This window comes from Carcharodon carcharias, chromosome 33 (assembly GCF_017639515.1).
Source record: "Carcharodon carcharias isolate sCarCar2 chromosome 33, sCarCar2.pri, whole genome shotgun sequence".
Lineage (NCBI taxonomy): Eukaryota > Metazoa > Chordata > Chondrichthyes > Lamniformes > Lamnidae > Carcharodon > Carcharodon carcharias.
The window spans coordinates 17,061,100-17,073,131 of NC_054499.1; the positions used below are offsets into that span (position 1 = coordinate 17,061,100).

The 12,032-nt window shown below is 45.7% G+C and overlaps 1 protein-coding gene across 1 annotated transcript; it reads right to left on the reverse strand.

Moving 5' to 3' along the window:
* Window positions 1-241: 241 nt before the first annotated feature.
* Window positions 242-1,131, reverse strand: LOC121272398 (histone H4-like). The gene is made up of 2 exons (XM_041179071.1): window positions 1,119-1,131; window positions 242-829 (listed from the first exon to the last, which is right to left on the reverse strand). Exon 2 carries the CDS (start codon window positions 754-756, stop codon window positions 445-447), a length of 312 nt encoding a protein of 103 aa, XP_041035005.1. The 5' UTR covers window positions 757-829; window positions 1,119-1,131; the 3' UTR covers window positions 242-444.
* Between the last annotated feature and the right edge of the window lie 10,901 nt (window positions 1,132-12,032).

The following is a 12,032-nucleotide window of genomic DNA, read 5'->3' on the forward strand; positions in this document are numbered from 1 at the left end:
GTTCAAATCCCAGGGGGAGATTTGAAACAACAGCCACAACTGTTTTGCAATTTGAATTTTTATTTCGAAAAGCATGCCTTGAATTCAGTGTAATAAGTCCACTGAGTCTTAGATGTCTTTTTTACAAAACTAAATTAAACATTTATTAATAAATAAATAATTTTAAGTACATACATATATATTATTACAATGATAATTCCTAGTTCCCTATGATTAATCTGACTCCCAGTTACACCCCCATTAAGGCAACAGTAATGTGGTTGACTCTTAAATAGCCTAGCAAGGCACTCAGTTCTCAAGGGCAATTAGGGATAGGCAACAAATGCAGGCCCAGCCAGCGATGCCCACATCCCATGAAGGAACTTTGAGGACTGCGGTACTAATTGTAGTGAGTCGCCAGCAGTGTGTGTTGTAGAGTGGCTCAAATGTTTTTGTGGACAGTTCTCAACCGCCGAACCCATACAGAGTTCGCCCTTGGTGTTTCAGGGTATAGACCACGTCCATGGCGATAACAGCCTTGCGTTTAGCGTGTTCCATGTAGATGACCGAGTCCTGGATAATATTTTCCAAGAAGGCCTTGAGAACCTCATGAGTTTCCTCGTGAATGGGGCCGGAGGTGCGTTTATTGTCTCCACAATGAGCGAGGTGGTGAATGGCGGGTTTAGTGATTCCCTGGATATTATCTTGGAGGACTCTCCGGTGTCGTTTAGCACCCCCTTTTCCGAGACCTTTAGCACCTTTGCTTCTACCGGACATCACACCTGGAGACAAAGTCTTGTAGGGTGGCTGAGTTGTACTGTTAGTGATGGGGTTGTTCTCCAGACACTTCCTGGGTGGAAACATTAGGTTTATTTACAATATACTCAGCAGCAACTACACGTGTGCTTTCAACTCCAACTCTATCTGCACACTGAATGCTGAGGTAACCTGCACTACTCTTCCATTGGTTACTACAAATCATGTGATCACCCCAATACGTATTATTCTTAAAGGTACATTACATATAAATAAAACCATAATTACTACATTCCTCCCCCTTTAACTTGGCTATACATATTGTATTTACAAATACTTATTTTTCAAGACAACATAATATTTACACTGGGTAAGGAATTTACAAGTTCAGTCTTTCAGGTGGTTTCCTGGTACATGTGGAACGTCACAGCTCCACAACCTCAGATTCTTTGTCAGGAACCTGCTTTTCTGGAGTTGCCTGAACATCAGGTGCTTTGATGGGCACTTGCAGTTCTGTATCCTCAACTCTTAGAGGAACATCAGACATGTCAGTCCTGGTTTGAGTATCGTCAACAGGAAACCCAGACCCGGTCATGGTCACTGGTGGAACCATATCTTGGTGATTTGTCTCTCTCCTCCTTAAAAGGCCTACTTCCTTATGATAAAAACAAAAAAACTGCGGATGCTGGAAATCCAAAACAAAAACAAAAACAGAATTACCTGGAAAAACTCAGTGATGGGGTTGTTCTCCAGACACTTCCTGGGTGGAAACATTAGGTTTATTTACAATATACTCAGCAGCAACTACACGTGTGCTTTCAACTCCAACTCTATCTGCACACTGAATGCTGAGGTAACCTGCACTACTCTTCCATTGGTTACTACAAATCATGTGATCACCCCAATACGTATTATTCTTAAAGGTACATTACATATAAATAAAATTTATATTTTAAGTCCTCATGGCCCTTCGACAGAACTTGAGTTTGAGTCCAAGAAAGAGTTGAAATATAAGCTGGTTTAAGGTGTGTGTGTGGAGGGCGGACAGAGAGAGAGAGAAAGAGGTGGGGGGGTGGTGTGGTTGTAGGGACAAACAAGCAGTGACAGAAGCAGATCATCAAAAGATGTCAACAACAATAGAACACATAGGTGTTAAAGTTGGTGATATTATCTAAACGAATGTGCTAATTAAGAATGGATGGTAGGGCACTCAATGTATAGCTCTAGTGGGGGTGTTTTTTTTAAAAATGGAAATAGGTGGGAAAAGGAAAATCTTTATAATTTATTGGAAAAAAAAGGAAGGGGGAAACAGAAAGGGGGTGGGGATGGGGGAGGGAGCTCACGACCTAAAGTTGTTGAATATTGAAACCTATGTGTTCTTTTGTACTATTGTTGTTGACATCTTTTGATGATCTGCTTCTATCACTGCTTGTTTGTCCCTACAACCACACCCCCCCACCAACTCTCTCTCTCTCTCTCTCTCTCTCTCCGCCCCCCACACACACACCTTAAACCAGCTTATATTTCAACTCTTTCTTGGACTCGAACTCAAGTTCTGTCGGAGGGTCATGAGGACTCGAAACATCAACTCTTTTCTTCTCCGCCGATGCTGCCAGACCTGCTGAGTTTTTCCAGGTAATTCTACTTCCTTATGATCCAGCCTTCCACCTCCATGAGGTAAGATAGGGGTCCAGTCACCGCGTTTATTTCACCCGGTAACCACTGTGGTCCTTCCCCGAAGTCCTTCACATATATCGGTTCTCCAACGGTAAATTTCCTCTCATGACTATGCCAGCCGTGTCTATTTTTCTGGCTTCCCTGCCTCCTTCCCACCTTCCCCTCTAAATTCGGCATTATTAAGCTCAGTCTTGTCCTGAGACGGTGTTTCAATAATAACTCTGTGCGTGTGACACCTGTTGTTGTGTGAGGGGTGGTCCTGTAATGAGAAAGAAAGCGTGCTAGCTTGGTTGTCAAGGAATCACCAGTTAGCTTTTTCATGGCTGTCTTGAACGTTTGAACCGCCCTTTCAGCCAGTCCGTTTGAGGGAGGGTGGGTACGGTGGAGTTTTCACGTGAGTGATACCGTTCAGGTTGATAAACTGTTGAAACTCAGCACTCGTAAACGCTATGCTGTTATCAGAAATTACCACTTCTGGTAATCCGTGAATGGCAAAATGCTGATGTAGTTTCTCAATTGTAGCAGACGACATTGGTGACTTTGCTTTATATATGTCCAAACATTTTGAATAGACATTGACAATGAGCAGAAACATTGTTCCCAGGAAAGGTCCAGTGTAGTCAATGTGTAACCACACACAGGGCTTACCTGGCCACTCCCATGGTGGAGCTGTCACTGGCAACTTTTGCAGTTGCTGATATTACACCCAGTGCTTCAATAAATTCTCTATTTCACCATCCATCCCAGGCCACATGGATAGCCGTGTGCTATGGTCTTCATTCAGGAAATTCCTGGATAGGCACTGTGTAGTTCAATTAAAAGTGGCTCCCTTCCCTTTGGAGGAACTATCACTCGTGCCCCCCACAATAAGCTGCAATCCTGGCTGGTTATTTCTTGTCTTCTGTTGAAGTAGGGTTTCATTTCATTAGATACGGGCTCCTGTGACCAACCATGTAGCACTTGTTCTCGTACCTGAGACAGGACTGGGTCCAGACTTGTCCAGTTTCTGATCTGTTGAGCACATACTGTGAGGAATCTAAGAAATTTAACAGTAAAACAAGATCCTGTGGAACAAGGACGTGCCCAGCATTTTCTTGTAAAGACAAATGACTAAGGGCATCGGTATTTGCAATTTGATTGCCAGGACTGTGTATGAAAGTGTATTTATATGCTGCCAGAATTAAAGCCCTATTAGTATTTCTGTATCTTCTTCTTACATGCCCTCTTCTTTCTAACTCTGACTTTAATCTCGGCTTTTGTTTTGACTTCAATATTGGCCAGACTTCTCTCAGATGCCAGCTCAGCAGCTGAGCCTCCAAAAATTTCATTATCTGTCCACTCCTTGGAAAATCCTGTAACTTTTGCTTCCAAAGGCTCTTTGTCTTCATTTAGCCGATTCTTCAGCTCCTCCCTCTCTTTTTTGTATTTGTTTGCTGCCTCCTGGAAAATTGAGCATTGTTGTGTCTTCTCTGCCAGCTCATTCTTCCGTTTGTTCAGAGAGGTGCTGAATTCTTTCTGTTTCTCTTCACACTTTTCCAGAGGCACAAACTTTGACCTGAGGGAATCTTGTCGTGCATGAAAGGTCAACAGGTTTCCTTTTCCCCTTCGAAGGTTGCTCACCTCGTCCTGAACTCTGCCATCAAAGCAGGGTCTCTTTGAGTTCCTTCTGCTGTTCTGCCAGGTTTTGGGTTAAGCAAGCCTGTATTTCTTCAGCTTGTTGAGTCCTTACACACTCCTTTTTCCAAAACAGAAACACTTCCTGCTTCCTTTTGGAATCCCAGTGGCCAATCAAGGTTTATTTCCCTTAGCCAATTTCACCCTAGAAGGCTTGGTCCTCTGCCTCTCAATACCAACACTGGTAGCTTTGCCAGTTGGCTTCCCTAATGGATAGTTACTCTGCTTACACCTTTTACCTGAATGTCTTCACCTGTGTAAGTGTTTAACTTGGCTGCTGTTCATTCCAAACCGAATTGATGTTCACCATTATTTGAATATCTGAAACTACATCCCCCAATTACTGTAGTGGAAGCTCCAGTGTCTACTTCCATTTTAACATGTCTGCCATTTACTTTCACTGTGATAAGTATTGGTCCTGTCTTTCCAACTTTCAGATTAAACAACGAGTAAATATCTGAATTTGTTGTTTCAGGGTCTTCGACATTGTAGATTTCATTGGGCTTCTTCTTTAGTTTATAAGCCTGCTTGAATCTTTCCTTGCTCTGCCTCATCATAGGTCCATTTCTGTGACAATTATAGCATTTGATTTTTTTAAACTGCTGATCGCTAAAAGACTAATTGTTTCCACTTCCATTAAAACTATTCTTCGGATTCGCTGCTAAGTTATTTTTCTTTATTTATCGGCTAGTGGGGGTTGTTTCCCGCTTCTCAGCAGAGTCTCACTTTTTTGTGTTCTTTTTGGCTGAGGTTTTCCCTCTCGATGTGGAGGATGGTGCCATTTTGTGCGCCCTGTATTGCGTTTGAATCTCTCACTGCGCTGCCCATGGCCAGCGCTCTCTCTAGCACCTTCGTGAAATCCAGGTTCACTTCGGACAATAATCTTTTCTGAACAGCATCTTCTTTCACACCACATGCTAAACGATCCCTGAGCATGTTGTTCAGAGTTGTACTGAACTCACAATTTTCCCGTTAGCTGCTTCAGATTTGCCACTCCTGGGGCTAGAATTAAACCTGAACTGCTGCATCGTGACTGAGGGCTTGGGTTGAAAGTGTCCCTTCCCAAGGTCCACCAATTCATCGAAATTCTTCAAATGTGAGCGTTGGGTGTTTCGAATCCAACCATAGGTTTTGCTCCCACAAGTACTCACTGCTCTTCCCCATAATCTCATTCGCTTGAAAAAAGAACATGAGGCATTCTATGCATTGAGACCAATCATCTGTGGCTGTTTAAAAGGATAAATTCTCCCCGATTGTGGCATTTTGAGAGGGGATATCTTCTTCAATTCTAATGGAGCTTGCTACTTACAATCATTGGGCGAGGTACAGAGCAATCTTTTAAACTTGACTTCTTCTGTTCAATCCTGTTTTATGCTCATCGCCAGTTTGTCACAGGGTGTCCGAGTTGTACTATTAGCAATAGAGTTGATTTGCAGACACTTATTGGGTGGAAACATTAAGTTTGTTTACAATGTACTCAGCAGCAACTACGTGTGTGCTTTCAACACCAACTCTATCTCTGCACTACCTGCTGAGGGAACCTGCACTACTCTCCTGTTGGTTACTACAGATCATGTGATCTTTCCTAACAAATATTATTCTCAAAGGTACATTACACACTAAATAAAACCATAATTACTACAGTGTGTTATGAGTATCATCCTAGCATAGAACAGTTTGGTGGCATTACGGCTATGTTACTGAACTAGTTAATCCAGAAACCTAGGGTAATGCAAACAAGGGTTCAAATGTCACCACAGCGGCTGGTGAGATTTAAATACAGTTAATTCAATAAACCAGGTTTAAAAAGCTGGTCTCAGAGATGGTGACCACAAAACTATCATTGATTATTATAAAAACACATCACATCTGGCTTGCTAATGTCCTTTAGGGAATGTTTTCTTTATTCATACATGGGATGTGGGCATCACTGGCTAGGCCAGCATTTATTGTCCCTCCCTAACTGCCCTTGTTCAGAGGGCATTTTAGAATCAACCACATTGCTGTGTGGTCTGGAGTCACATGGAGGCCAGACCAGCTAATGCAGGTTTCCTTCCCTAAAGAGCATTAGTGAACCAGGTGGGTTTTTACAACAATTGTTCTGTGGTCATCATTAGACTTTTAAATCTAGATTTTTTTAATGAATTCAAGTTCCACTAGCTGCCATGGTGGGATTTGAACCTAGGTCTCCAGAGCATGACCCTAGGTCACAGGATTACCAGTCCAGCAATAATATCACTGTGCCACCACCTCCCCAAAACGGTTGACTCTTATCTGCGCTCTGAAATGACCTGACAGGTGAGTCGGTAAGAATCTGGCTTCAAGGGCAAATCGGCGAGGAGTATAAATTCCAGCCGTGCTCAGATCCTGAGAATGAACATATTTCTTACAACAACAAAGCGAACACTTTGGTGCAGCACTGAGGGACTGCTGCACTTTCAGAGGTGCTGCCTTTCAGCTGAACTGAGGCCCTGCCTGCCCTGTTGCTTGTGGGATCCTGCTGTGCTCTCATTGGCAGCTGCGGTTCCCTCCAAAATAAGAGTGACTGCACTTCAAAAGCTCTTCATTGGCAGCTGGGATGTCCTGAGGACATGATAGGCATTATACAAATGCAAACTATTACTTCTTTCTTGATGATGAGATTTGATTTGACGATTGGCTTGGGATCGATCTTCGCCTCCCCTCAAACAGATCAGCTTCCTTTGGAGCCAGGTCACATACGCTTTAGGAGCAGGACTAGGCCACTCAGCCCCTCGAGCCTGCTCCACCATTCAATAAGATCTTGGCTGATCTGGTTGTAACCTTCCACCTACCCCCGATAACCTTTCACCCCCTTGCTTATCAAGTACCTATCTAACTCTGCCTTAAAAATATTTAAAGACTCTGCTTCCACTGTCTTTTGAGGAAGAGAGTTCCAAAGACTCACCACCAGGGTGCAGAATGTACTCTGGGTGGGGAATTCAATGTCCATCACCAAGAGTGGCTCAGTATAGCACCACTACTGACCGAGCTGGCCAGTCCTAAAGGACATAGCGGCTAGACTGGTTCTGCAGCAGGTGGTGAGGGAACCAACAAGAGGGAAAAACATACTTGACCTCATCCTCACCAACCTGCCTGCTGCAGATGCATCTGTCCATGACAGTATCAGTAGGAGTGACCACCGCATAGTCACTGGGGAGACAAAGTCCTGCCTTCACATTGAGGATACCCTCCATCGTGTTGTGTGGCACTACCACCGTACTAAATGGGATAGATTTCAAACAGATCTAGCAACTCAAGGCTGGGCATCCATGAGGTGTTGTGGGCCATCAGCAGCAGCAGAATTGTACTCGAACACAATCTGTAACCTCACAGCCCGGCATATCCCCCACTCTACCATTACCATCAAGCCAGGGGATCAACCCTGGTTCAATGAAGAGTGCAGGAGGGCATGTCAGGAGCAGCACCAGGCACACCTAAAAATGAGGTGTCTACCTGGTGAAGCTGTAACACAGGACTACTTGTGTGCCAAACAGCATAAGCAGCAAGTGATAGACAGAGATAAGCGATCCCACAACCAACGAATAAGATCTAAGCTCTGCAGTCCTGCCACATCCAGTTGTGAATGATGGTTTTCAATTAAATAACTCGCTGGAGGAGGAGATTCCACAAATATCCCCAATCCTCAATGATGGGGGAGCCCAGCACATCAGTGCAAAAGACAGGGATGAAGCATTTGCTACAATCTTCAGATAGAAGTGCCAGGCAGATGATCCATCTCAGCCTCCTCTGGAGGTCCCCAGCATCACAGATGCCAGTCTTCAGCCAATTCGATTCACTCCATGTGATATCAAGAAACGGCTAAAGGCACTGAAAAGTTCAAAGGCTATGGGCCCTGACAATATTCCGGCAATAGTACTGAAGACTTGTGCTCCAGACCTTGCCGAGCCCCTAGCCAAGCTGTTCCAGTACAGCTACAACACTGACATCTACCCGGCTATGTGAAAAACTGCTCAGGTGTGTCCTGTACACAAAAAGCAGGACAAATCCAACCCGGCCAATTACCGCCCCATCAGTCTACTCTCCATCATCAGTAAAGTAATGGAAGGGGTCAACAACAGTGCTATCAAGCAGCACTTGCTTAGCAATAACCTGCTCACTGATCCCCAGTTTGGGTTCTGCCAGGGTCACTCAGCTCCTGACCTCATTACAGCCTTGGTTCAAACACGGACAAAAGAGCTGAACTCTCGAGGTGAGGTGAGAGTGACTGCCCTTGACATCAAGGCAGCATTTGACTGAGTGTGACATCAAGGAGTCCTAGCAAAACTGGAGTCAATGGGAATCAGGGGAAAAACTCTCCTGGTTGGAGTCATACCAAGCACAAAGGAAGATGGTTGTGGTTGTTGGAGGTCAGTCATCTCAGCTCCAGGACATCACTGCAGGAGTGCCTCAGGGTAGTGTCCTCGGCCCAGCCATCTTCAGCTGCTTCATCAATGACCTTCCTTCCATCATAAGGTCAGAAGTGGGGATGTTCGCTGACGTTTGCACAATGTTGAGCACCATTCACAACTCCTCAGATACTGAAGCAGTCCATGTCCAAATGCAGCAAGACCTGGACAATATCCAGGCTTGGGCTGACAAGTGGCAAGTAACATTCACGCCACACAAGTGTCAGGCAATGACCATCTCCAACAAGAGAGAATCCAACCATCACCCCTTGACATTCAATGGCATTAGCATCGCTGAAACACCCAATATTAACACCCTGGGAGCTACCTTTGACTAGATACTGAACTCGACTAGCCATATAAATACTGTGGCTACAAGAGCAGGTCAGAGGCTGGGAATCCTGCGGTGAGTAACTCACCTCCTGACTCCCCAAAGCCTGTCCACCATCTACAAGACACAAGTCAGGAGTGTGATGGAATACTCCCCACTTGCCTGGATGAGTGCAGCTCCCACAACACTCAAGAAGCTCAACACCATCCAGGACAAAGCAGCCCCGCTTGATTGGCACCCCATTCACAAACATTCACTCCCTCCATCACCGACGCACAGTAGCAGCAGCGTGTGTACCATCTACAAGATGTACTGCAGCAACTCACCAAGGCTCCTTAGACAGCACCTTCCAAATCCATGCCCACACCTAGAAAGATAGGGGCAGAAGATAGGTGGGAACGCCACCGCCTTGAATTTCCCATCCAAATCACTCACCATCCTGACTTGGAAATATATCGGCCGTTCCTTCACTGTCGCTGGGTCAAAATCCTGGAACTCCCTCCCTAACAGCACGGTGGGTGTACCTACACCACAGGGACTGCAGCGGCTCAAGAAGGCAGCTCACCACCACTTTCTCAAGGGGCAATTAGAGATGGGGAATAAATGCTGGGCCCGGCCAGCGACACCCACATCCTGTGAATGAATTTTTTAAAAAGAAAAAAATGTTCCTCTTCTCTGTCTTAAATGGGTGACCCCTTATTTTTAAGCAGTGACCCCTAGTTCTAGGTTCTCCCACAAGAGGGAACATCCTCTCCATATCCGCCCTGTCAAGGGCCCTCAGGATCTTATATGTTTCAGTCAAGTCGCCTCTTACTCTTCTAAACTTCAGTGGATACAGGCCTAGTCTGTTCAACCTTCCCTCACCAGTCAATCCACCCATTCCTGGTATTAGTTAGTAAACCTTCTCTGGACTGCTTCTGACGCATTTACCTGACGATAGTCGGGCTAATAGGGTTAAACATGAGGACTAGTTGCCCAGATTGGGCTTGTATTCTCTTGAGTATAAAAGATTGAGTGTTGATCCAATTGATGTGTTTAAGATGCTTAAAGGATTCGTTAGGGTCTTTAGAGCGAAAGTATTTCCCCTGGTGGGGAAGGCTGGTTGGGGGGCGGGGTGGGGGGGGGCAGTCCAGAACAAGGGAGTAGAGCCTTAAAACGAGAGCCCGGCTGTTGTCAGGAAGCACGTCTTCACACAAAAGGGAGTGGAAATCTGGAATTCTCTCCCTCAAAAAGCCGAGACAATAATTGGAGCTATCAAGAATGAGATTAATAGATTTCGGTATCAAAGGTTACAGAACCAAGGCATGTAAACGGAGATCGAGTGCACCGTCCAGGCGATGATCTCACTGGTGGGCGGAACTAGGCCTGAGGTGCTGAGCTGGCTTCTCCTGCTCCCCGTGCTGTTTCTGCTGAGTCCGGATTAACAGGGCGCCAACGAGCAGCATCTGGCCAGGAGAGAGGAGAAAACAGAAAGGAATAGCAGGTATTCATCCTGCAGGGCCTGCGAGGAATTTTAACAATAACTCAGGCTGAATCACCAGCTTGGAATGAGGCCCAGTTGCTTTGCAAATTGGCACCTTGACAAAATCCATTAAACGGGTGCCTCTCATCTGAAAGCCAGATTTTCTTTCTGCAGCCTCTGCTCCTCAGGGTATCATTCACACCGTTGGAGGGAGTAGTGGGGGGGAGGTTTGGGGGAGGGGGAGGAGGAGGCGGGGGTGTGGTGTGGTCCATCATTCTCTCGCTTCACCATCCGAGTGGCTATTTACTGCCTGAATTCCTGTTCTCACTTATGCCTGTGTCAAGCTGCGATCTGATATCATTCCACTGTCAACGTCTCATTTATCACGATGGAGAGTAAGAGAGAGTTTTTCAATATAAAAGCACAGCACAGAAGGAGGCCACTCGGCCCATTGAGTCTGCAGTGGCTATTTCAAGGAACGAGGTGGGCTTGATTGAAACCTTTAAGACCCTGAGGGCTCTTGACAGGGTGGATGTGGAGAGAGGAGGTTTCCTCTTGTGGGAGAACCTACAACCAGCGGGTCACTGTTTAAAAATAAGGGGTCACCCATTTAAGACAGAGATGAGGGGAAATGTTTTCTCTCCGAAGGTGGTGAGTCTTCGGAACTCTCTTCCTCAAAAGGTGGTGGAAGCAGAGTCTTCGAATATTTTTAAGGCAGAGCTAGATAGTCTTCATAAGCGAGGTGGTGAAAGGTTATTGGGGATAGGCGGGAACGTGGAGTTAAAATCCGATCGGCCATGATCGTATTGAATGGTGGAGCAGGCTCGAGGGGTCGAGTGGTCTAACTCCTGCTCCTAACCCGTATATTTTCAAATCCATCCACAGGATGTGGGTTTCGCTGGCTGGGCCCAGCATTTATTGCCCATCCCTAATTGCCCCTTGAGAAGGTGGTGGGTGAGCCGCCTTCTTGAGCTGCTGCAGCCCCTGTGGTGTAGGTACACCCACCGTGCTGTTAGGGAGGGAGTTCCAGGATTTTGACCCAGTGACAGTGAAGGAACGGCCGATATATTTCCAAGTCAGGATGGTGAGTGGCTCGGAGGGGAACTTCCAGGTGGTGGTGTCCCCATGTGTCTGCTGCCCTTGTCCTTCTAGATGGTAGTGGTCGTGGGTTTGGAAGGTGCTGTCTGTGTCCAATCCAGCTAGTCCCATTTTCCCCACTCTTTCCCATTACTTCTGCAACCTTTTCTCCATCGCGTATTTACCCAATTCCCTTTTGAAAGCTGCTGTTGAACGTGTTTTCACTATCCTATCAACAACCAATCAATCCTAAACACTTCCTGCTTAAAAACATTTCCTCACATTCTTGTGCCAATCACCTTAAATCTGTGCACCCGGTTTACCAACCTTTCAGCCGTTGGAAACAGTTTCCCATTATCCGTTCTATCTAAACCCTTCATGAATATAAACATCTCTATTAAATCTCCTCTTAGCCTTCTCTGATCCAAGGAGGTATCTCGTCTTTTGTGACGTCTCTGAAGGATTAATAAAAATGGTGGATTTAATCCTGCTCTCTGGCTCTATGCTATGATAAATAGATATGGCCTTGAACCCAGAGACCACAAGGTCGCACCTCTCTAGAATTCCCCATTTCTCCACCCCCCTTTTCCCTGGGATCTTCTGCCCGCAGACTCTTCCTCCTGTTGCCTGTCTTCAGGGTGGCCCTGAG

What these genes read in the sequence shown, in the direction of transcription:
- LOC121272398 (XM_041179071.1), bottom strand. Translation starts at nt 756, where the DNA reads ATGTCCGGTAGAAGCAAAGGTGCTAAAGGTCTCGGAAAAGGGGGTGCT.